This window comes from Pieris brassicae, chromosome 6 (assembly GCF_905147105.1).
Source record: "Pieris brassicae chromosome 6, ilPieBrab1.1, whole genome shotgun sequence".
NCBI lineage: Eukaryota > Metazoa > Arthropoda > Insecta > Lepidoptera > Pieridae > Pieris > Pieris brassicae.
This window is the reverse complement of record NC_059670.1, coordinates 14,655,239-14,681,168: the sequence shown is the minus strand read 5'-3', so window position 1 is coordinate 14,681,168 and position 25,930 is coordinate 14,655,239. Positions and strand designations below refer to the sequence as shown.

The 25,930-nt window shown below is 37.8% G+C and overlaps 1 protein-coding gene across 1 annotated transcript in view; it reads right to left on the bottom strand.

The window, feature by feature from the left end:
* Positions 1-25,930, bottom strand: part of LOC123711218 (lachesin-like) — a 133,621-nt gene that overhangs the window by 19,307 nt on the left and 88,384 nt on the right. The window contains exons 3-5 of the mRNA XM_045663703.1: positions 12,627-12,760; positions 8,094-8,171; positions 6,384-6,516 (exon numbers count right to left, since the gene is read on the bottom strand). Of these exons, the coding sequence (XP_045519659.1) occupies positions 6,384-6,516; positions 8,094-8,171; positions 12,627-12,760 (345 nt within the window). The remainder of the gene's footprint in view (positions 1-6,383; positions 6,517-8,093; positions 8,172-12,626; positions 12,761-25,930) is intronic.

The window sequence follows — 25,930 nt, the reverse complement described above, 5'->3', positions numbered from 1 at the left end:
TCTCGGTCAATAGACGCCTCGCGTCCGGGGGAAGCTCCCAGCGTTGAGCGAACTCATCTGGGACCTTCCGGGACGACTCGGCGACCTTGGTCTAAATGTGATTAGTGACCGAGGAGATCGCGTCTAACGCGTGAGCGGACGAGACTAAATTGTCGGGGACATTTGGGAGGGCAGAGGTGTCGGCGGGCTTGAGGGCCTCGTCTAACTTCTGCCAGTCGACAATGGACTTGAACCTCTTCTCTCGAGTGTTAGGAGGGCCGAATTCAAAGTGAACCGGGAAGTGGTCCGAGTCTAACTCGTGTAACGTCTCTACGCTTCGCGGCTGTAGTGCCACGTTACGTAAAACCGCTACGTCTATGACGTCCGTTGAAGGAAGGCCGTTGCCTGTTATGCCACGGCGAGTCGGTTGTATGGGGGCAATGACGTTGAAATTGAGCACGTCTATAAGCCTATTGAGGGCTAACCCATTAGGGTTTTGTTTTGAACTATTCCAGTCCCCGTGTTTGCTATTGAGATCCCCGACTAATAAGACCGAGGGGCCCATCGCAAACAAGGTTCTGAGATCGCTCTCTAGTATGTCCTTGGCGGGAGGGAGGTACACCGACGCGATAATAATCGGCTGATGGCCGGTCATGGCTACGCGCAACACAGAGCACTCTATGTTGGTAAGGGAGGGCGGGTCTAACGGCGAGCAGTGAAGCGCTCGTCTATAATAAATGAGCGTACCGCCTTTCGCCGTAGGTCGGTCGTTTCGCACTACGTTGTAATTTGCGAATCTGGGAGCGCGAACGCTGGGCTTGAGGAAAGATTCCTGTACTAGGAAAATATCTATTTGGTGGCGAACGAGGAAATCTCGAACCAAATCTGCCTGCGGCTTGGAACCGTTTGCATTGAAAGTCACCACGGACAGTGATCGAGCCTTGATCCTAGACGTGGTCGTAGCTATTGCGGTGTGGTGGAGTCTGCAAATTGTCGCACGGACTTAAGGAGCTGGACGTGCTCGATTACAAGTTGCTTCTTGTCTTCCGCGTTGTTGGCGGATTTGAAAGCCTCGGAGAAGGCGACAAGAGCGTCTATGTCTAGCGCGTCTACGATACTAAACGCGAGATTTAAGGCGTCGCGGACCTTTTCTGATTCCGCGGCGGCCTCCGCCGTGTGGCTGAGGGCTTTAGCCGGAGGGCTCACCTTGCGTGTGGGCCTCTCCGTTATGACGGGGGTCGGCGCCGGCGCCTGGGAAGGCTTTACGGCTGCCGATTTTGTTGGCAGAGGCGGGAAGGCCTCTGACGTGAGCTAGGGAGGACCCTCCGTAACGGGGGGCTTGGTCCAGGCACTATTCCTAGGAGGTGGGGCCGGCGCGTACGTGGGCTTTGCTCGGACCGCATCGCGCCCCGCCGTGCGCCCAGACGCCGGCTTATGCGCCTTGGGGGCACGAGGGCACCCGCGATAATTCGCTGGGTGGCCCTGTTGCCCGCAAAGCACGCACGCCGGCGGCTCAGCGCACGGAAGCGTTCTTTTGCAGTCCGCCGTGCCGTGGTCGCCTAGGCACTTTACGCACCGTGCCCTAGCGAAACAGTTACGGGCCGCATGCCCGTAGAGTTGACAGCGGTGACACTGTCGTGTGAAGGAGTGTTTGAGGGGGGTTTCAACCCTCAGCCCCGAGAGCTTGCAACACTCTCTCAGGCTAAATATCTTTTTCCCACTCGGGGTGGGATCGAGGACAACGAGTACCATGTCGTACTCTTCTTTGGTTGTTCTCTTGAGCATGCGGAATACATCCCTTACGGGGTATCCCTGCTCAGTGAGGTCCGATTGGACTATCCCGGAGTCTATCTCCTTTGGGATGCCCTTAATGACTACCCTTAGGACGCGCTCCTCGGGTAGGGGGAAGGTGTGGCCACCGATACCTTCAGAGCGAAGGTATGAAGTTAGAAAGCGGTGGTGATCAGATGAAAAGACCTGAACGCAAAGGTTATCCCTTAGCGTTCGGGCCTTGTAATTTATCGACTTTGTGTCGAGAATTTTTGATAGGGCCGGCCAGGCGCCCTTGTCCCTAACGTATACGGGCGGGGGGGTTTTAATGCGGTCCGCGGGGGCGGGGGGCGCAGGTTTTCCCGATAAGAGGGAACTAAGATCCCTCTTTGGAGGGTTGGCGGCTTGAGTGGGTGTGTACCTAGTTGCCTAAGTGTGGTGAGTACCTAAGCTAATGGTTTGCCCTAATATGTGGTGTGTCTCCGCTGGTGATAGCGGAGGTGAGGTTTGTCACCGACCTAACCAGCCCGTAGGAGATTGGGTATAAGAGCCCCTACGGATGTGACAGGACCCGTCCAACAGTGGACCTGTGTTTAGCCGGTTGCTAGAGAGTAGTTGGCGTACCTACTCCCCAATACGTGCCTACTAGGAGGCCCGGCCGTGCACAGGACTTGGAGGAAGCGGAGGGGCTGTTACGCGCCTTGAAAAAGGCACGGTGTATGCACCCCGGACAAAAACACTCCCGCACAAGGCGTTAACCCACAGATAACCGTTTGGCACCGTTAGGTGGCTATCTGAGGGCCGCAGGTAAACCCGCGTTCATAAAATGCAGCCTTCAACCCGATGTCCAAACACCGAAGACGCGAAGCGACCAATGAGAGGGCGGCAGGCAGCAAGGCAGCGATCGGGCTGACCAATGAGAGGGCAGCAGGCAGCAAGCAGCAAGGCAGCGGTCGGACAGCGCGTGCGCACTGTACAGCGGCAAGCGGCGATGACTCACATGGAGCGAGCGAGATGGCACTACAGCACTGATGACTCACACGGAGAGAGCACTGGAGCAGACGTCCGCACGGGTCGGCGGTCGGAAGCGAAGTGTGTGTATGAAGGCCTTTGCATTCTTGTTTTTTATATAAATCGCGGTGCAAGGCGACGACGCAGCTAAAAAAATCACCGATGACATTCTATATTCCTTCACTGGCGCTTCCTTGTCTTTCCGCCATAGGAACCTGAGACTGTCTCTATCTTCTGCAGATATTTTCACCTGCAGAAACATTTCTTTTATATCGGCCGCTACCGCTACGGGACCTTGACGGAAGCGAAGTAGCACTCCAAATATTGACTGCAGTAAGTCCGGACCGGACAGCAGAACGTCGTTGAGGCTGACTCCATTGTATTTAGCCGCGGCGTCGAAGACAATTCTCAGCTTCTTTTTAAGGGGGTGAACCATTGGAAAATGAGGCAGGTACCACTTTTTGTTGGATGTGCAGTCTGGTGCTTCTTCAGCGTAGTTACTTTTCAACAGATTCTCTATCTGCGCGCTATATTCATTTTTTAATTTAGCGTCCTTACGCAGTTTTTTTTCTATTCCTTGAAATCTGTTGAAAGCTGCTGCGTAATTGTTTGGAAGTTGTATGTCTTCCGTTTTCCACAATAATCCGACCTCGTATCTGCCATCTTTCAATTGTCGACTGGATCTTTCTAATATTTCAAGCGCTCGCTGTTCTATATCCGTTGAAGGCTTCTTCGGCTGAACCCCCAAGGACTCAATACTAAAATGTTCCCTCACCAGCTGATCTATTTTATCTTCGACGACGCTTGCGTGTGCACATGTGTTCACATAATTGATTGGTTGGTCGCTGCTGTCGGAACCGTGAAGAACCCATCCTAACTTTGTTCGTGACGTCACCGGCTGCCCTGGCTTCCCACGTCGTATTCGTAACGAGACAATGTATTCCCAATTGTCTTGGCCAATGAGCAGCTTCGGCGCCTCAGCTTCATAGCACACGTCTTGTAGTAAACCCCGCAAGTGATGATACTTCTTTAGTCGGGTTTTATTTACGAGTTGTGGGGTTAATTTGAGCTCCTTGATAGTTCTTGCCCGTTTGAGTATGCACTTCTCGCTTTGCTTGATCCCTTTCACTTCGATATCGTAAATCATGGAGTTATGATTTTGCATTTGCCCTCCGCCGATAGTTTCTATGTTAAGGATTTCGCGAGGGCCTTGGATGCCGATGCTCGAAGCCACGTCTTCGTCAAGCAGTGTAACCGTTGAGCCTTCATCTAGCAGCGCCAGTACTTGTTTGCTCCCAGCCGGTCCATATATCTCCACCTTAAGCATCTTTAGAATAGCTTTCGGTGTGCTTATTGTGTTGACCGTCGCTGTCTCGGGCGCTGCCTCATCGTGACATCGTTCGCTTTCCGACGTCACGTGTAATAGGCTATGGTGCCATCTTCGACAAATCTTGCACGGTGGTCTTCGGCATGTTTCCTTTCGGTGCTTCCCAGTGAGGCACTTGAAACAGACCTTAAGCCTCTTAACTGTTTCCCATCTCTCGTTGACTGCCGCCTTCAGGAATCTTTCACAGTCTTTGAGTTTATGGGTGCCTTCACAGTCTGGGCACTTGATTTCTTCTGGTCTACTCCTTTCAGCGACAATATAAGTAGCTTGCTTCACTGGCCTTCTTATCACTGCGCTCGGTCGTACACTTTTGTTGTCTTCGAGTACCGCGAATGCGCCGCACTTGTCCGCTTCTGAATTGAGGAAGTTGCTTATTGTTTGGATATCAGAGAATGATTCCTCTTCCCTCGCAGCCGTGAAATCGTACCACCTGAATTTAAGTATTGGAGGCATCTTCTCTATTATAAGTTTCACGATTTCGGGTGAGTAGAGGTATTGCGGTCTCTTCAATCCCTTTATGGCGGCCACGCTATTGTTGATTTGGCTAGCGAATACGCATATGTCCCTCGGATTTTCCGTCGTTCTAGGAAGCGCCTTTAATTTCTCCAGTTCAGCTAACACCAGCGCGTCCGGTCTACCAAATCTTCGGCGTAAAGCGTTAATTACTTCTTCTGGCATTGCCTCTGAGTACAGGAGGCTCTTAATGCTTTCTCTCGCTTTGCCTTTAATCGCTTTACGTAGCCGCGCCATATTCTGAATGCCAGTGAACATCGGTGAAGTGTCTTCGTATACGACCCGGAACGCCGTCCATTCGAGCTGTCCCCTTCAAATATTGGCAGCTCTTGAATGGTTGCAATACTTCGGTTGCGGCGCTACATGTGTCGTCATGGCTTCCTTTATTGCGTCAGCTATTGCTTGAATGTCGCTTTTTGTTTCTAATTCTTCTGGCCTTTGTGCTGATGTGCGCATCCAGTTTTCGAGCTTTTCATTATGGTTATCACTGACATCTTCTATAACGGAGTCTTCCTCTTCCGTTGCTGCTTCTAACCGTATTCTGGCCAGGCGTGCTGCTGCCTGCGCTTCCCGCAGTTCGCAGCGAGCCAGCTCTTCTCTGGCCTCGGCTTGTCTTCTTGAGCTGGCTTTGGATATGGCTCTCGATGCGGCCCGCCGGGTGGAACCCGCTGGTGCCAGAGTCAATGCTTGATCTGGCTGGCTGGCTGCGCTCGTCGACGTGGACTGCTCTATCGTTATCTCTCCGCTTGTAATCCGAGTGGCTTCGGACGTAGTAGCGGAGGTAGCAGTAAACGTCGATTCCCCTCGCTGCATCCCGTTCTGTGACCTTGTAACTGGCATTTTCTTTTCGCAATATTCACTTCTTGATGACAATCGTTGCAGGAACCGGCTCGAAGGACCACTTGTTGAATGCCAACCTCCACGACGCCTCAGAGACTCAAGCCTGCACGGGATAATACGTTTATGTGTTCGTTTGAAAACACCCGTACAGTAACCAAAGTTCCTCGGCGCGGCTTTGAATACCGGTGGGGATTGACTTCGTACGTACCGCTATTGTTGCCAATCCCTACGACACCTCAGGTACTCGGGCCTGCACGGGATATAACGTTTAACGTTTACGAGCTATGCGACCCTTTTGTTCGGCGAAGCATTTTATTCATTTATTTATTAACCATTTTTCATACTTAAATTATTAACATATTTTAATTATAGAACTTATATCTCATACTTAATTTCTACTTATAAGCTATCAACAATATTCTCATCAAACTTATAACTCATACTCAATTTCTACTTATGACCTGCGAAAATATTCTTATTTATCTTATAATAATAGAGTCGCCAAAATTAACGTATAATCTATATCTATTTATATTTACGAGTCGCCAACACTATCTATGTAGCTTCTTTGGATCAAAGCGAAGACGCACTGCAAAAGTTAAATTATATTGAAAATCTTTTAATTGCTAATGCATCAAAATCTTTCTGTCAAACCAAAATAAGTGATTATTTTAAATAATTTGATTATAATTTTACTACGTATTTAATGTAACATATAAATGTATAATTTAATACCTATATATACCAAAATTAGAACATAATAATATGTAGTACGTATTATTTTCCCCATCCCGCATTAGACGCGTTTTTGGTAGGGTCCCTGAGGAATGGTCATAAACGGGTTTTACTGTATATTGAATAAAAAATATGATGAAAAACTCACCAACAACATTCAATTGAAATGCCAGCGACATCTTGGGTTCAGTATTGACTTGGCACTCGTAGATGCCGCCGTCCCTCTCTTGCGGAAACTTTATTTGTAAAGTCCAATTCTCCGATTTGTCCGGTCTGATTACCTGCAGGAGTATTCAGTTTAGTTTATAGTTTGTTTCTGTTGATTCTTATGAAGAATTATCGCGAACGAAACGTAATACTAATTTCAAATCTAGACCATTACCGAATCCCGAGAAATGTCTTAATTTGATACAGTTTAATTATAAACACACGCACCGACGTTATATATATATATTAATAATATTAATAACAATAAGTTTAGTGGAAATTATAAAGATATACAGAATTTACAATTTTCTTAACATTAAGTATGTTACAACAATTATTAAAAGTACAAATAATTTTAAAAAAATTAAATATTTTGGTCCCTGTGGCAGAGTGGCTTTACGAACCTCGCCTGTGCACTTGAAGTAATTAATATGAATTTTATTTTAACTTAATATAAATAACGGGTATATAATTAAACTTAAATTTTTAATGTGTGTGACAATTGACAAATTAAGCATATTTTAAATACGAACTACAAAATTAAAAAAAATGGTTTAATGAGCATTAAAAATATTTGATTTAAAAAATGTAATAAGTAAAATGTTAATACCTCTATTAATTAATAAAAAGCGGTAAGAGTGGTGCAATATTTTTTTCTTATGATAATAAATAGTATAGATACCGGCAAATATCTTAAACAATTAATCTCCTTGCCTGCGGAGAAGTGATTTTTATATATTACTGGGAGGGAGGCGGGGCGGGAGAGTGACGTGTCGATCGCGTGTACGATGCGCAAACTTTCCCCCACTCCCTTGTTTAATGCTCAAGAAGTTTGCCGGTATCTGTAGCTAAGTTACACAAAATTTACTAGTATCTCAGTACCTACTGTCTTATTTAAGAAGTCAGTGCTTTGAGAGGCCCTTTAGCCTCTGGACAAACATCAAATTTAATTAGGTCGAAATTAACAATCTAAATTTAAAACTTTAATTACTGACTCTGTAGTAGCCTTCATCTACATTATTTAGTAATATAATATAAACATTTAGTTAAAATATCTTAAATCTCATATTCTGATATCATTTACATTTTAATCACTCACAAAAGATTGTATCAAAGAAAAGTAAATAATTTTAATTACCTCTAAAACATCTTTTAAAGTTAAGCACATGCCAAAGAGGAATGGAAAGAAGCATACTGGGAGAAACACTGAGACATCGCAGAAGAGATAGGATTAACGACCAAAGTAGAGGAAATTATTATTATACGTATTATTGTTAAGAAAATAAGGCAAATGAAATGGCGCTGGACGTGACAAGATGTAGCAGGTTGAAATCGACAAAAATATTACAGAATGGCAACCACGAGATGGAAAAAGGAAAAGAGGAAGACAGACAAAGAGATGCGCAGACGATATAAAGAGAATAGGACGCACAAGTTGTAGAGCCGAATATTAGAAAATAATAGAAGCTGCTTCCACTGGAAGAGGCCTAGGCAGGATGATTATGTATGTATTAGATTAAGTTGGGTTATGTAACTTAAACAAGTGTTTATATATATTATGCTGAGTGTCAGCAATAAAGGCTTAATAAAGAATAAAAATAAACAAATAATACTAAAATTCAGCGTATTATTTAATAATGAATTCAAGTACCTGAAATCTCTGATCTGAAGTGTATGTGAGTATTCCAGCTGTTAAAATATGCAGATCTCGTTTTCTTATCCAGGAGACCTGTGGATACATCATCATGGTCAAAAGTATTCTTACTACAATTCAATGATGGGCTATAATTGCGCGCGAGACATCTATTCAATTTTGAAGTGTATTCCTTTCTCAAAGGCCGGCACCGCAACTAAAAATGGGTGTCCATGGGCTGCGATAACTGCTCTTCGACATCCCATAGGCTTGTTTACCCACTTTATATAAAAAATGCTGATTTCCTCATATTTCCTTATAGCGAAAAAAACACTGAACACTAACAAATAAAGATCGGTGTATAGATAGTCACGTTTTCGCCCAATATGCCCTTTATTATATTTTCTTACCCATACATCGTTAGTGTACGTATATATATGTGAATAATAAATGAGAATACGTTAGCCCAAGTTCGTAGTTTACCAGTAGAAAGCATTACTATAGGTACATAATTTGGGCAGTTACATTACAATATAGCAAAATTAATTATTATACAGAAATATTAATATTTACTTCACATAATATACTTTAATAGTGAAATATTAATTGTATTAGTAACGGAGGATGCAAAATTGTTGAAATAAATATACTTAGACTTAAATAACTTTCAAACGTCTACTGTTTACACTATTGTCTCTGGACTTTCTATGCAACCTACTTGTTGAATAAAATAATATCACAGATATTTCTTGCCAATATTATCAAAACTAAATATGACAGGTTATCAATAAACATATCTCAGCACTCAAATACTATTACAACTTTGGTGTAACATTCCAAGTTTCTTGCAAGGAATTCGCTCCAAAGCCACAAAAACTTCCGAAACCGGAAACCTCAACCGCCGGTAATGCATTTGTTTTTTGTGCGGATATACTGATAATTTCCTCGTATTTTGAATGTTTTGCTAGCAAAATTATAACATTAGAGGTTTTGAGTGTAACTTCAGCCAGAATTGGGATGTAATTGTCAAATACTAAGAGATACTTTTTAAATTTTGTATCTCAATTTTTCCGGATGTTACTTATACTTAAGTAAACAAATAAAGTCCGCCACGGCCCTCGCGTCTTATAAAGAAAGCATAGAAACTGTGAGATGACTGTAGGTTAAAATATAAATTTTACTATAACACCATCTAATGACAGCATTAAATATCTCTCTTTAATCGGCAGCTCACAGCTGAGCCTGTGATCAGCAAGGAAGCATATGGTGCGAACTATCTGTTTCCATCGGTTTCTGTACAGCGCCTCTCTTATGACAGTGAACAATCTTGAGGACGATGAGTCTTTCAGTTCATCGATCTATGAGGTTGGCAAACGGCATCGTTTGCCTTCTGTGTTACCAACCACGATCAGTCCAAATTTCCGCCTTTGTATTATAGCCAAAATAAGATACAAGTTGCTTTCAGTATGAAACAGAATAGTTTTATCCGTAAATGTAAATGTAACATGTATTTTCGCTCTTCAAGGTAATATACACCGTAGATCCGTTGATCTACGGCGCTACGGTGCTACGAAGCCACTTGTTTATACGGCTTGAGCTACGGATGTTAAGTGTAGGTAATAATTGTAATCGGTCGTTTTGCATATTACGGATGGGATAATGGTACAATACTACGATGAAAACTGGCATTACAGAGCTGGTACTTTCATCTGAATTGGAAGGAAAGATTTTGCTGTGTAACGTTTCCAGGTGATATCAGTACCAGGATTAAACAAGCTTGTATGCTTGTTGCTTCATTGGCTTTTTGTTTAGGTTTAGGTTTTGGTGAGGTAGAATTTTTCCTTGAGACCAAAGAATTTCCTTATTTTCCAAATTTAGCTTTTTGTTTGACCTTAATATTTGATTAAAGTTGTGGGTAGGTAATAATTATTTCTTGATATTAAAAGGAAAACTGGACAAACTTGGAAAATAATGTCTTCGACTTCATCTGAGTTTTTGCCGCGTTTGAAGAAACCTTTTGTCTAAAGATAAGCATTATTGGCATAGAAATGATTATTACTATCAATGACCGCAGAGTACACTTACGTTTTAAGCATTTCAAATAGTTGGAGCTTTCACAGCGCGTTAAAGTTCAAAGCCAAACTTATATGGAACAAAGGAAATTCTAACGTAACATAATATTTGTTGAAGTCGGAAAATTTCTCGGGAAAAATTTGCAAATAAACGTGCTATATAACTGGTAACCATAACTAGGTTCATGTTTCATATCAAAAGTTCATATTTACGGATGCATGAAGTCACTTATCATTAGGAAGGAAATAATAGCTCGCAACTATACTATATAAGAATATAATGTAAACATATAACAGATTTAATACGAGAGCAGTGTTGGCCTAGTGGCTTCAGCGTGCGACTCTCAGTCCTTAGGTCGTTGGTTCGATTCCTGGCTGTGCATCAATGGACTTTGTCTATGTGTTCATTTAACATTCGATCGCTGGTGAAGGAACACATCGGGAGCAAGCCGACTTGCCTTAGACCCAAAAGTTGACGGCGTGTCAGGCACAGGAGGCTAATCACGTACTTGCCTAGAATGACAAATGATCATGAAACATATACAAATATCTGAGGCCCAAAACTAAAAAGGTTGTAGCGCCACCCATTTATTTATATATAGTTTAAAAAATAAATAAAAAAGTCACTGATTCCTTTTGTACAATCTTAATCAAAATATATTGTGTATCTAACTTTATATAGCAGTAAAATTCGCAATTATTCGCTTCCGGGTCCCAGCTAGTTTCAATTAGGGTTAATTAAACGAAAATTGTACACTACTTAGTGCAACGGATTTTCAGTGCATTTCTCTACAATATATTTTAGAATGTGTATTTTTTTCGTGTTCCTAAGTGGTCGGTGATTACTTGTGTTATTATAATAATTAAAATGAGGTTACTGCTCTGAGTATATTTTAATGATAATTACTACTCCGGAGTATGAAAAATATAGTAGTACGATAGAAAAAAGTAGTCCAACATGACAATTTTTTATAACCACTATTACTGCGATGACTCTGCGACCCACTGTCTTGGCCTCCGAAACGAGAAACTTCGCAGTCCCTGTGCCACCTCCCAGCAATTGCAGCTTTTAGCTGCAGTAGGTCCTCCAGCACTTTGCCGATCCAGCGGTACCCAGGTAGGTTTCCTTTTCCACCTGATCGTGGGCCATGCGCCCATAGTTAGTGGATATGTTTAAATATATTTTTCGAAAATTGTGGGGAGTCGTATAACACCAGACAATTTTAACCGCCACTGTAAGTTTTGCAAACGAAAAGTTAACTGAATCATTTGAAACGAGCATATAAAGTTTCAATCACCCTTAATATCAATAAATAGCTACTAACGAAAATGATTAAGTTATCATTTATTATTATTTTTTTATACCTTAGGATGCAAACAAGCCAGCCTACGGGACGCCCAAAAAAGAAACCTCGTAGCCCATGGATACCGATTTTAGTGAGTGCCGACCGAAGTATGCTCTTTTTAAACCCCAACCAGGAGTCGATTCGACAGTTCGCTAGTTCGCAAAATAAAATGCCTTGCGAAGGTGATGCAGGTGAAATTTATTAATTTTATAAGACTGTTGCAATTCACATTTTGTTAAAATTTGTGTTCTCTAATTAAGGATGCCTGTACCCGTTTATATCTAAAGACGCGCGTATATCTTTTTTTTACTTAACCGAATAATTTTAGCTTAATACAGTAACATATATAAGACGTTTCAACATAACATACACCGAGACAAAAGGATCATCACGCCGGAACATAGAACTTCGAAACAATTACGTATAAAGCCTTACAATTTGTTTCTCCATTGTCATAAGGGTCTATAAGGCTTAACTCAGAATAGTTGTTACGTAAAATTTTGAATTACTGTCTGCGTTCATATGTCTACTTTATTTAATGTGATATGGTACACGTCTTCTTTACTGTTTTATGAAAACTACAGAGGGTTTAAACACTCTTTTAAGTCATGTACTATTTTGTCTCGCTGTGATGAAAAAAGACAAAAGTATTGTAGTTAAAACGTAATTACTTAGCAAGGTTATGTCTTCAGAATTACGTATAGTGCTTAATGGTCACATAGAGGTATCTTGGATTTAATAAAAAAACCGCGGATTATAAACAGAGCTAGAATGATTCTCATCCCTGAGGTCTACGAAGACTGTATACCAATGAGTTTTGTAAACTGGCTCGAACGGTAAAAAAAACATAGTGAGGAAACCGGCATGACCGCACCGGCACCGACACCTGATAATGATGTGTGTTAAGACAAAAAAATAGATAAAATATTCTCTCTCAGAAATTATTGAGGTATAACACCCAAATGGCGTTTGGTTCTGACCGCAATGCCATAAACTTGTGACAGCATTCAATTTCTATTTTTTCACACCTCACTCTAAGAGCTGGTGAGTTTTAATGAAATAAAACCTCACATAGGCTCGACCTTTTACTGCGGGTACCAAAACCTATAAATATTTGTACTGTAATTACTTACAGCCTTATCTCCAAGTTGTTCAACTCGACAATGGAGGAAGGCGGTCTGTCCGACCACCGTAGTCACATTCCGCGGCACATTGTATTCGAAGTACGGGAATGAGCCGACACTGTCTTCGCCGTAATGCGCTGTGCCTGGAATTAAGAGAATCTTAATTATTTACTTTCCATGGATTACAGAAAACTTTTTAATTAAAATTCAAATAATAAACGCTCAGACGCTACCGACAAAATCTGTCAGAGGACACGTATGGTTCACGTTTTTAATAATTAGGGCGTTTAAAAAAATCAGAGTACTTACAGATAACACTTTGAAATTCTTAGAGTTTTAGAGACACTCATAAATCGTCGAGCCTGCCATGATTAGCGATTTGACTAAAAAATGAACGCATTTACTGTTTCGCAATCTTGACTTGACTAAACGAGATCATAAGGTTTTATTATTATAACTTACCAAAAATCTATGTGGGGTACCTTTGTCTAATGCAGGCGAATTTCCAGTTTAAACTAATAGTATTTATGTGAAATGGAGTTTAATACACTTTCGTGCTGACGGTAGTTTTAATGAATTTTGGCTTAATGAAATTGCAACTGGCTTTTAAGTCTGAAGGCTGTCTAAAGCATGCCACACTTGTATGTACATTGTGTATGGATTTTTGGTTGTCTTCGTGCTTTTTTTCACAAGGTTGCTCACGTAAAGAGCCTTTATTCTCCATTTATCTCACGCTCTACGAACCTAATGCAGACTAGGAATATTAGACAAAGTAGCTTGCCTTTTACATACCAAAAGAACTATTCTTTTGGGACGCATCAACTTTGAATCACACCAGAAAGCTCACGCAGCTCCAAGTATGTTGTCCTTTATGCTGGGACTACCCCCAGTGGTAGAGAATCCATTTACATGTCAGCCCTACATACCCCTACAATGGCGCCACGGGGTACACGTCGCAACACTAAGCACAAACTGAGACGTTACTGAAAATATTACCAACGATAATCCGTTACTTTATTAGTACCGCTTTAAGTGATTACGAGCTTTAAGCGGAATAGAAAAACTCGGGTAGCTTTGAAAGGGTCCATCGTAAGTGTAACGAAGCGGAAATTGTTTCCTTATCAATTATCCAGGTTCTCTTTTATTTTATATTTTTACTTTATTCGCCATGGGCAATTGTAGATGTTAAATATAAATATATATTTTTGTACATTACAAAGAAGTTGGATGACTTTACACCTGCGTTCGATGGCAGGCCTTATATGTCCAATTAACAGTGGCTCATCCAGCGTATGAAAACAACAGGGGCAAACGGGCACAACTTTTCACCAGATTTTCCGTGTTATTAATAATAAAGAGATATATGATACCCAAAATGGTGTGTGTTTACGTTGTTTTCCTATGGTACAGTGAAATTGGTTTTTAAAAGGCCGGCAACGCACTCGCGACCCCTCTGGCATTGAGTGTCCATGTGCGGCGGTATCACTTAACATCAGGTGAGCCTCCTGCCCGTTTGCCCCCTGTTCTATAAAAAAAACCTTAACAAACAAATTCTCAACAAAAACATCACGAGTCTACGAACGTGAAAGCTTAAAAACAAACATTTACTGTAATTACGACCTGACGCTTGCGATTCAATTAGTTAAAACAAAACTTGCATTTCCAGTTTTGCGTGGCAAAATTACTCAAGCTCTGAACTTGAAATTTTAAATCTGCCAGAATAACATAATTTAATTTAAAGGCCTTATAAAACAGATAGATACACATTTTATTATAAAAACCAAGAAATGAGATGTGAATTGCTATTTAAGTCTAGCAATTTGGCTGAATGACGTGATAAAAGGGTCTGATAGTGAATAGTGAATACGCTTTTGAAATTGTAGGAATTCCACTACATTTAAAATGAGGCTAATCTTCAGTTTGTAACTTCATTTCACTGTCCGAGCATATGAAAGTCTTTTATTTACGCTAGTATTACACGTTATCATATTTAAGCGGAACAGTGACGCCGTTCGCAGTAAGAGAAGTTTTCATTGCTTTATGGCACCAGACTACTCCAGATTGGGTCAAAAATATATATATCTCAGAATATGATTATTAGCTTCGCAGTATATTTTTTTATTAAACTATATATACAACCACTAACCACTTCAGACACTAAACCTGGCCTGAACTGTCGCACTACAGAACGAATTCCTTCACTTAGAAACAAAAGAGTTAAGAGAAAAACAAAGCAATACTAAAACAAAAACTAGATTAAACAAACAGTTAGAAAACATATTGTATACCATACACGATATATGTGTATGGTATACAATATGTTTTCTATCTTAAATATGGAGCCCATCACATGTTGTTCAAAAAATACATTGTAAGGATACTCTTGCAATTTTCGAGTCATATTTTGAGATCTCTTTAAACAACTAAAGAGCGGCTCAAAATATGTTAGTAAGCTCGAAGACGCTTGGACGAATTCAAGTAATTTTTATTTATTCCTCGAACTCTGACTAAGGTTTTAACTAAGAAAACGAACACGCGAACACGTTTACACGAAAACACTTAGAAACCGCCTTTTAGTCCGGAGAAAGCGAATAATAGTCCTTATAGTTCGGCATAACAAAATGTTCCAAGTAAACAATGTTATATTAAGGTGAAACAATGTTCGCGGGGGCAGTTATATAAACACATAATTTGACAAATATCGACAGTCCCTCTCTCCAACTGTCATTAGTCATTTTATAATAAGAAAAAGAGGCATTCGTAAACACTTTCTTTTTTCGCGTACTATTTTTAGAAGCGGGCTAAAAGGACACTGCCCACGTATAGTGGACGAAAGATATCCCACGCAATTCGTGATGCCTCAATACCAATACTAAATTTTTATGTTTACTTTAGAGTGTCCTAAGTTTATAAAATTATTAGATTTTATTGAAATTTTATACAAAGCCTTGAAGAATGCTGATAATGAAAATTTTTAGATGTCAATCGCACCGCAATGATAATTAAATATAAATCCATAAAAAACAAATTATTTATATCGGTTCACACACTTATGTGGCAAATAACTCGATTTAAAACAACCTAAATGAGAAAACGTTTCTATATTTTTACATTTACATCGCCTTTATTGAAACATTTAAATAACCAAAAACCTATTATATTTCATTTATTCAAGCAGACATTCACGTTATTATTGTGTTAGGTACAATATTGTCCTCAATATAACTAATCTTTATAGACTTTCTACATTAGTAAATATATCAATTATGATATGATAAGTGTCTTATAATGTATGCCGTGTACGGTGTAGTGAAGTGATGGGCAATGTACGGCCCACGGGCCATCTCCGCAAAATTATTTAATCCGGCCTAAAGAGGGTCCATCAGCATGGATAGTATATGGCCCGTTATAATTACGTTTTGATAGTCGAGAAGAGAAAGTAGATTCTAATGTTAATGTCTTGTAATGTTATTATAATATTATGATTAAAAGCTTTAACAACTATGCATTTTTTCTATATAAAAGTTTGCCCACTACAAGTCTAGTTGCTTCAGTGTGCAACAGGATCTATGAGGCCATGTTTAAGTGCACTTAATACACTCGTTCATACGCAAGAAAAACATCTCAAATCCAAAATCGAAGATTTCTCACAAGCTGAACTATTTATTTATGAAAAAAGCAGGATGCACCGCTATTGGATTATTTATTAATCTGTCATATGTATTTTTAAAACACTTAAACCATAAAACAGTCAAGTTCTGTCCTTCTAAGCGTAACAGTTGGTAAGATGGTGAATTAAAATATTTGACACATGGAAGTCACTCTCGCTACTGTCTTTGTGACAGCGAACAAATTTAGTAGAAGTACCATTTTTGTCACCACCTTTTTATACACGAAACTATGACTAACAACACGACATGGTCACGTACATGTTATAGTCCATACATTTATCTGTTGTTAACTGTGTAAGCAAATCGCGCGTGTCACTTGAACCCTGTTAGCGACATAATAATCAGTGTAACTGCGGGGCTTCGAGTTATAAGCTGTTCATTCCTCATACGAAGCCTTAGTTCACTCTAATTAATTTATAGTGTATTTTTCTCGTTAGTATTATCATATTATTTGATCCCCAACGTTCAATTAAGGCCCTGTATGTCGCTTTATTCATAAGAAATAAATCAGTGTTATTGTACTCTTCTAACTATTTCGTCTGTTCAATTGTGTTTTCTCTGCGGTAGACAAGACATAGGTATTATAGTTAATACTGAGCAATTAAATATGTATAAAGTTTCTGAAATCTTTCTGAATTCTTCATCAATAATAATATTCTAAAGAAACATTTATATTTGTTTCTAAAGATAAATTACTGAATCGTTTATTAAAACCTAAACATAACAATCAAATATAGAGTATTCACAATTTTACCTACGTAGTAATAACAAAAATAATTACAAATTAATAAAAAGAAAATTAAAATATATATAAATAGTTTCGTCCTTGTGTGTTCGTACTTTTAACGTTGGCAGCATTTCCTCGCTGTATTGCGATACTTATTCGTTAAGCGAAGAAAGCACCAGCTCTGGGGTCACCGGTACTGTCTACCAGGCACCAACTTAAATCTTTTATTAGCGCCTGTGCACTTCAACCCCACGGCCCAAGAGTCTCTACTCCAATGGGAAGAGAATCGAAGTTGGAGAAAGACTCTAATATTTGTAACGTTTATTATTTTCCGTCCGCCGCTTTTTTCATTGGCCGAAGGAGGTGATACGGGGTTAAGGTTACATAAGGAGTTAAGGACCATCCCATATTAAGGCCCGTCCCATCTTCTAAGGGTCCATCTTTCAACGACAACCCTTAATTGAAGCTTCTGTTGCTAATACTAGCGTAAGCAATATACATGTATATTGTTTACCATTAGTAACACTTACGTCCAGTAAGGGTGTAAAAATTAAATTCATAGCGGACCGAATTTAAAAATTATTTCACTATAATACGACGTCAAGCCATAATAACATGGGCTATTTTTATTTCCAAATTAAATGTCCGTTCGTGCCAAAAATATATAACTAAAGAACTATCTGCTTGTAGTAAAATTTATTTTTATCATTTCTTAAATTTAATTTCTTTAGACATTTCTAAAAGTATTTCACCAATAACACATTATGCCGGAGTAACATAGGCTATATTTATTTCCAAATTAAATGTCCAATCATGCGAAAAAAATATAAATAAAGACGTATCTGATGTAAAATTACAAACAGAACGATTTCGAAAATTTCGATTTCTCCTGCGAAACGGCTCAACCGATTCTTATGAATTTTTTATGGATATTCAGTAAGTCTGAGAATCGGCTACTATCTATATTTTAAACCCTTAAGTTATAAGGGGTAACCCCCAAATTTTATTTTTTGTTTTTATTTTTTTGTGATACTTCATACAAAAATACATACAACCCCACAATTTTCACCTCACTACTATAAACCCCTATATTTTATTTGTTAATTAAATTATGACTTGAACTTATAGATAGAGAAATATTCACAGAAAAATCTAAAAAATTTCATTCCGGAAAACCGAACCGTCTCTAGGGTAACATAGCAAAATGTTCCATGTTGTTATGTACTAAAAAGGTAGGCTAAGTAAAGTCATATTAAGGAGAAACGAAGTTCGCTGGGGCAGCTACTATTTTATATTTATTTCCAAATTAAATGTCCTATTGTGCGAAAAAAATTATTAGTTTTTGTTGCAAATTTCACAAACGTGTTGAGCTAAGGTTATCATGCAATTCAATTAACACTTAACCAGTTTGGCACTTACTGGACGTAAGTGTTACTAATGGTTATCAATATGCATGTGTGCAATAGAACCTTCAATTAAGGGTTGTCTACACAGCTGTAATAGCTGCTCCTCAATTTTCGTTCCTCATAGATATAAAGTTACAGCAGACTGACATATTCTCTGGGCTTATTATAACTTTTTAAGATATGCCATGCATCATCGGACGTTAAGGCAGAATACAAAATACCATCCGTATCACTTCGACGTCCGTCGTTCCACAACTGAGCGTTTCTGAAGGCAGATTTGTCATGCACTATGACTATTGACAACAAAAAAATGCAGAGAATTTTCGACCAATGTGAGATATTCTTTCACCAGTTTAGTATAACTTTTGTAAGTTAGTATAATTTTTGTTTGTAGGTAGTTCAAATTTTTATTATTCTGTTTTATTAAGTTTGTAAGTATATTGAGCAGTGTTGGCCTAGTGGCTTCAGCGTGCGACTCATCACTGAGGGTGTAGGTTCGATCCCCGGCCAGATTTTCTTTCTATGTGTGCATTTAACATTCGCTCGAACGGTGAAGGAATACATCATGAGGAAACCTGCCTTAGACCGAAAACGGCGACGGCGTGTCAGGCACAGGAGGCTGATCCTACTTGCTTATTAGATTGACAAATGATCATCAAACATACAGACAACTGAGGCCCAGACCTAAAAATGTTGTAGAGGTACAGATTGTTTTATTATATAGTTTATAATAAATAAACCATTACAATTGTGCATAACCTAGACCAGTGTAAGCACTGACTGGCCCAACGGCCCCAGTGGCTTAGATCGAGAAGTTTTATACATCTCTAGCGGTCATTATACTTTGTTCGCGCGATTTACAGTTTGACGTTCGGGCTGTTACCGTTACCACAAGCTAATCTACGGAACTTCAAGAAAAATCGTAAAATAAAAAGGAATCGTATTTTATTTTTTATTTGTAAATGGAAATGATCAAAAACGGTGTTAATTAAAAAAGTTTTAAAAAGTTGTTCGAATTCAACCGTTACTAAGTACTTTAAAATTACTAAACTCACAAAAATACGTGTCAACCCTAATTTGTTCCAACGTTTGCTGAGTAGGGATGTCTCGGGTACTGTGAATACTTATAAGTTACGCAAACACGTGAAAAGCCATACATTTTACGTAATAAGCGAATAAGTCTTAGACGAATACGTATTTTTAATGGGAAATTACTAGTAAAAATGTAAGTTTACTATATTTTATAAAATTTATGTTCACCGTAACTGTCATGTATTTTAGAATAGATAGATTGTACTTATTGTGTAGGAAATGCGTTATGTATATGTGTACTTCGAATAAATAAGTTTTATGAAAAAACTAAACCCTTAGGCAGCATGCCTGTTTTAGGATGGTAATCCCTAAGTATACAAGTTTAGAAACGGTATAACTTATATAATATCTGAATATAGAAGTAAACTACATATTAACTAAATGTAAAAATAAAGTAATATTTATTTAACAAATAGTGATTTTGTTTTGCAAGAGGTCACCATGATTTCATATAAGAACATGTCTTAAGATATTTTTTTATTTGAAGACTGTTTCAAGTAAAATAAATGTATGTTCCCATTTCTTCCACGCGTTTAAATCTAGTTTAAACCCTCAACGCTGAATTAACAGTTAAAAACTATTGTATATAATAAAGTAAGCTAAATTTAAAAAACACTGACCGTTGATTAAAGACATCCGCCATCTTGTCTTGCAAGACTATTTCTTAAAGTTAACGATCGATCCAACGCTATACTGTCAGTATAGCGTTGGATCTAGTTGAGTTGAGTTGAGTCTAGTTGCTCTGTGATCGGCGCCTACGCTGGACAAAAAAATCTACGACGGTAGTGATAACTATTTGGCTAATATTAATTGCTCTGAATCTGCAATATACACGCATTACAATATTAAGGAACTAAAACACCTTCACACAGCAACAGTTTAACACCTCAACGCTGAATTAACAGTTAAAAATCTTTCATCTCATAAGTTCAGAGGCGTTTATCGTTCGTATACGTCACATTTATTAGCACATCTCTATTTCCCTCAGGTCGATCCTTAAAATTAAGGTCCGGCTGTCCCGCATTACACGAGATATTGTCCCCGTCCCAAATAATTTCTTAATCAACTCACCTTTGTTCGTGCTAATCGCGTAATTTTGTATTCTATTAGGGGACAAACGGAATAACAAAAAACATTAACAAGCTGACATCAACGTGTGTTTAAAAAGCAATACAGTAATTATTCGAGAGATCACGATATTTTCTTTCGACGGTAGATATATATGTATATATCTAGTGGTTGACACTCTAGCGCAGTGTTTACTAACGTAGGGCACACGCTCCATACTGGGGGAAATCTTATTGTTAAAGGGGACAATCAAAAGTGGCTGGATTTACAAATTAAAACCTCATATAAAATCTCGGTGCGGCAAAAATCAAATGCCAGGTTCTAACTAAATTAAAATAATAAATTAATATAGATCTGTATTAAAATTATTGGATTACATGTTTTGTATATTTACTTACTGAATTATCAACAATTTCCTAGTGATTTCCTAAAACCTATAATTTATATTTCATAAGTGAAAATTTGATTTTTAATATAAAAAAATATGTAGGTATGTTAGTTAGGGGCATAAGAATTTTAGGAAGGTTTGGCTCTAGGCGAAAAAAATTTTATGTGTCAGGTAGGTAAGCTTTTGTCACATTATCTAAGACATTTCACATTTTAAATACTTTGGATTTTCTATAAAATATTTGAATACAGATTATTAGTTCTATATAGAACAATTCATTTGAAACGGTTTGACCGATTCATATAACTCTGTTCTGTAAATAACAGACAATATTTTCATACCATATCATAGTGATTTTTTTTTGATATTTTACTGCCATCTTCCTTTCTACTACTACCCTCTTATTTTTATAAAAGTAACGTTAATCTTTATAAGACAGAAGGACTTCTGGCGGGTCAGCTACTCCTATATGTTGTGTAATGAAAGCTCTGATAGCCTAGATTTCAACATTATATAAATCAGTAATGTTATGTTTACTACAACACACTTGCTAAGGACTTCATTGTTATTTCTTCCCAAGCTTTCGTGAACTCTACAAGCGATGGTTACAGTGAGTAGGGTTTTAAGAGGCTCTCAGCAATTTCGGTCCATCTTTAGTCTTTGTTAGCGGACAATTGTCACTGTCACGCTTGTCTGATACAGATTGTATTGATAGTTATTTGTTTAATAAATTATTTTTCTTTTACTTATTTCTTACGCATTAGATATTTACTGAACGACTTAAACGTACCAATTGGACCCTTGTGTGATGTTGTTTGTATTGGAAATCTCAATTACAAGGCGACATTTTGATGGAAATTTGAAAACAAAATGGGTACAAAATGTGTTTAAATAAAAGCTTAAATAGCTTACAGTCCTTGACCGACTTCACAGCTAACAATACGCACTTTCTTAATAATTCTCAAGAGAAAAGATAAAAACGATATCAAGAAACTCTTGCAAATGAAAAAATGGGTAAAAATAATTACGCTAAGTCCGAGCAGAGCTCAAGTGAATTTAGTCTGCATTTTAAAAGATGTTCTTTTTTGGAAAAAGTAAATTCTCCAACTTCTATCTAAACCTTTTTAAAAGGCTAGATTTAAAAATTATTGTATTCTGTAAAGATTTGAAGAACCCATTAAAAAAAAGAATAAATGACTTAAATTAAAAAAGAATTCTGAGTGATTCTAAAAACTATTTTAAATTACTACTACTACGCGGCGCTTGTAAAACAGTAATCACATTGTAATATGTTTTACATAGGTGCCCGTATGTGCCCCAACATACAAGTCATACTGATAACCTTATTTGAAGTAGAGGTTAGTCGTACTCGATACAATACATACATAGTCTTAGCAGTACAAGTACTTACAAAAACTAGATACAAATACTATTTCCACGAGTATTTAAAGTACCATTAGTAAAGTAAAATATTGTTCAATTTCATAGATTAAAAAGGTATGAAATTGAACAATAAAATTACGGTATATATAAGTGGCGGTTTCATTGTGCTATAATCCGGAGTTAAGGGAAAGTTTAAGCGAATTCAAAGCACTTCGGGGCTGGTCGAGTTAACACCTTTTGTATGGCCTGTTAAGAAAGTTTGAATTATACAGCTTTCAGCACCCTCTTTTAAAATGGTCTAATACATATCTTGTTGCTCGACAGATTTGTACTAAATAATAAAAATAATGGGTTAATGTTTATTTGAGCAGTGTTGGCCTAGTGGCTTCAAAGTGTGACACTCATCCCTGAGGTCGTAGGTTCGATCCCCGGCTGTGTACAAACGGACTTTTTTTTCTATGTGCGCGTTTAACTTTCGCTCGAACGGTGAAGGAAAACATCGTGAGGAAACCGGCTTGCCTTAGACCCATAAAGTCGACGGCGTGCGTCAGGCACAGAAGCCTGATCTCCTACTTGTCTATTGATTAACAAATAATCATGTAACAGATACAGAAATCTGAGGCCATGACCTTAAAAGGTTGTAGCGCCATTATTGTTTTCATGGTCATTATTTGTTAATTATTATTCATTTAGTTTAAAAGAATATAAAAGCTGTCGGGTACTTAAATAAGAATAAATAAATATATAACTCTAGATTAAAATCCTAAAATTTGCAATTCCAACAAGATAGGTTAATACGGAATTCCACCAATACCTTGGCCGGGTTAAAAATTAACCGTATTTAATAAAGGCAAGTGTAATTGGAACCCTGTGACCATAAGCCGGCCCCGGTTAGCTGGCTCGTTATTAATATAACTAACTTAACGCGAAGCCTCTTGACATAGCTAAGCCTCTTACGTTTTAATGTAACTATTTTTCAACCGGAAGAATTTTCCACTATATTGAATTTACTCACTATCAGTTTTCTCAACATCGGAGTATCTTAAAAATGAATCCCTATATCCCTTGGTCACGCGTGAACGGCTTGACCGATATCACAAAATTTTTTGTTGTGTTTGTTATTGTCAGAAGGTTATTATGAAAAAAATCTGAAAATTGCGCGGAAATTAGAAAATTTAAGAATACTTTTGTTACGATAGCAAATATTTTTTTTTTACTTCATTCAAACTTTTTTGATGAACCTTATGGCGTTTGACATAAATATTGACAGAATGTGTGCTGCAAATATCGTCAAAGAGGATGTAAGAAAAATGAAAATCGTTTAAAACATATGCTTCGATCGGAGTTATTATATTGATAAAATACATCTTAAATAATTACAGTCGCTGATTGTTTGTGGCATTAATCTTGAAAATCCATGTTTTACACATGGTCAGTTATATGTCGCCTGTTCCCGTGTCGGAATACCAACAAAACTATTTATATACGCGCCAGAAAAACAAATAATGTTGTATATCATAAAGCATTTTAGTCAATTATACCAATTCGAAATTAATATTCATTGTTAAGACAGGACAACGTCTGTCGGGTCCGCTGGTCATTTCATAAAAATTAAGCCTAGAGCTAGTATGCAAATATATCATCACAACACAGCCGAAGTAGGTATTACTTAGTTAAATGTATTAAATAATTTATATCGAATTTTTCCTTTTGTAAATGTTTGCACCTCTTTGTATATATTCATTCCATTTTTGTATATATATTTAGTATAATTGTTTTTATATATATTATTTATCGATATATCGTAGTTAGATCGCTATATTCTATTTCAGATCTAAAGTAACAATGTCGTCTTGAGCTTGAAATTAGATCCAAGTTTGAATCACGTTCTAGAACTAGATTTCTTTTGGTAAAATAATTTATTTGCAAGAATGGTATGGTGGTACAAAAATTTTATGGTGGTACAATCCAAAATTAGCATATTCTGCCACGCATAAAACGTGCAAATTTTGATTCACAGGAAATAAAAGGTTAAACTAATAAAAACACGACTCGAAGATATTTTTACCAAGATTTTACATGTCCGGATTATTTGGCCGATTTTATTTCCTGTGAAGCATTTAAGCCGATAATCATATCAGTGTTTTAAGTATGAAAATGGTTTAAGATACTTTTTCTATCATAAAAAGAGAAGCAAAAACCTTGCCTCGAAATCACTTAAAACGGCTGAAAGTTTACAAAAAGTTGAAGCTAAGATATGCAAGTTCCAACAAGTTTTTTAATCAATACTTTAACGTAATTAATCTTCTTAACATTTCAGTATTAGGTACGAAACACTGTTATATAATCTTGACTTTCCTATAGAGAATGTACCTAATGAAGTAAGGAAAAAACTATTCAACAATAAATTAACCTAAATATATAATAAATGCGACAATGATACAGACTCAGGCGTTTTTGTATTTATGTCGTAACAGCTAACATAAACTAAATACAACAAAAACAATTTGACAACATATATAGTTAACATATACATATAAAGATGGCATACATAAAATATACAGAAAGGTTCAAATATTTACGAAAGGAATAAACTCAACTCAAAATATCTTTATTCATATAGGTAAACAAGTACACTTATGAACGTCAAATAGAAGTTAATTTAATTGTAAATTTACATTTACAGCCAGTTCGATATACAGTACAATATAATATATATATATGAAATACGTTATACCTAATTCGGCTGGGGCGAAAGTGAACTGTATTCTTGATACACCATACGCATATTCCGCGATAGCTTTGTAATTGTCAATATCTAAGCAGACATGGTAATGTTGGCATCGCTCGGTAAAAATCTCAATACGGAAGTGCGGATAGATTTATCGGAAGTTTTAGTATCAGTAATTTTGTTATAGAGTACCTAATTTTTATATGGCGAGTGATCCAATATATTATTGATTGATACAATAATAAAGTAGACACACGTAGACGGCTGACGTGACCACTGGTAGATAAATTAACGGAATCCAAAAAAACTGTAAAAAAATGTTTTGCGTTGTCAGTTCAGAGATGTCGTTAACCAATCACAATCGAGCATAAAACTTTCTTCTTCTTCGTCTTTTGTTTTGAGTTTTGACTCATGACTTAAAACACATATCACTTATTCTACAGACTCACATTGCCTTAACGATTATTTATTTGTAACGTTTGGTGACCTATTCTGGGATTTAGTTCCTAGAAGCTAGTAATAATACTATTTCAATAGAGACCGAGCCAAGCCTGAACTATTCGTGAGGTTGTTGAGTTCTGCAAATTGACTAAACAGCCACCTGACGCCAAATTCTGTTTCAAGAGTTTCATGTAAACGAGAATACAGTGTTTAATTATAAAGTTGAATTTATAGTTAGGCGCGCATTTACTTAACATAAAATAGACAAAATTACGGGACTTTAACCTTTCATTTATATTGTTTATAATTTATACCTACCTAGGAAAAAAAATTGGAATTACCAAACCTTTGGCTACTGCAAAGAAATATGTGTTCAAGAGCCTTTACCGTGACTTACTATTGGCAA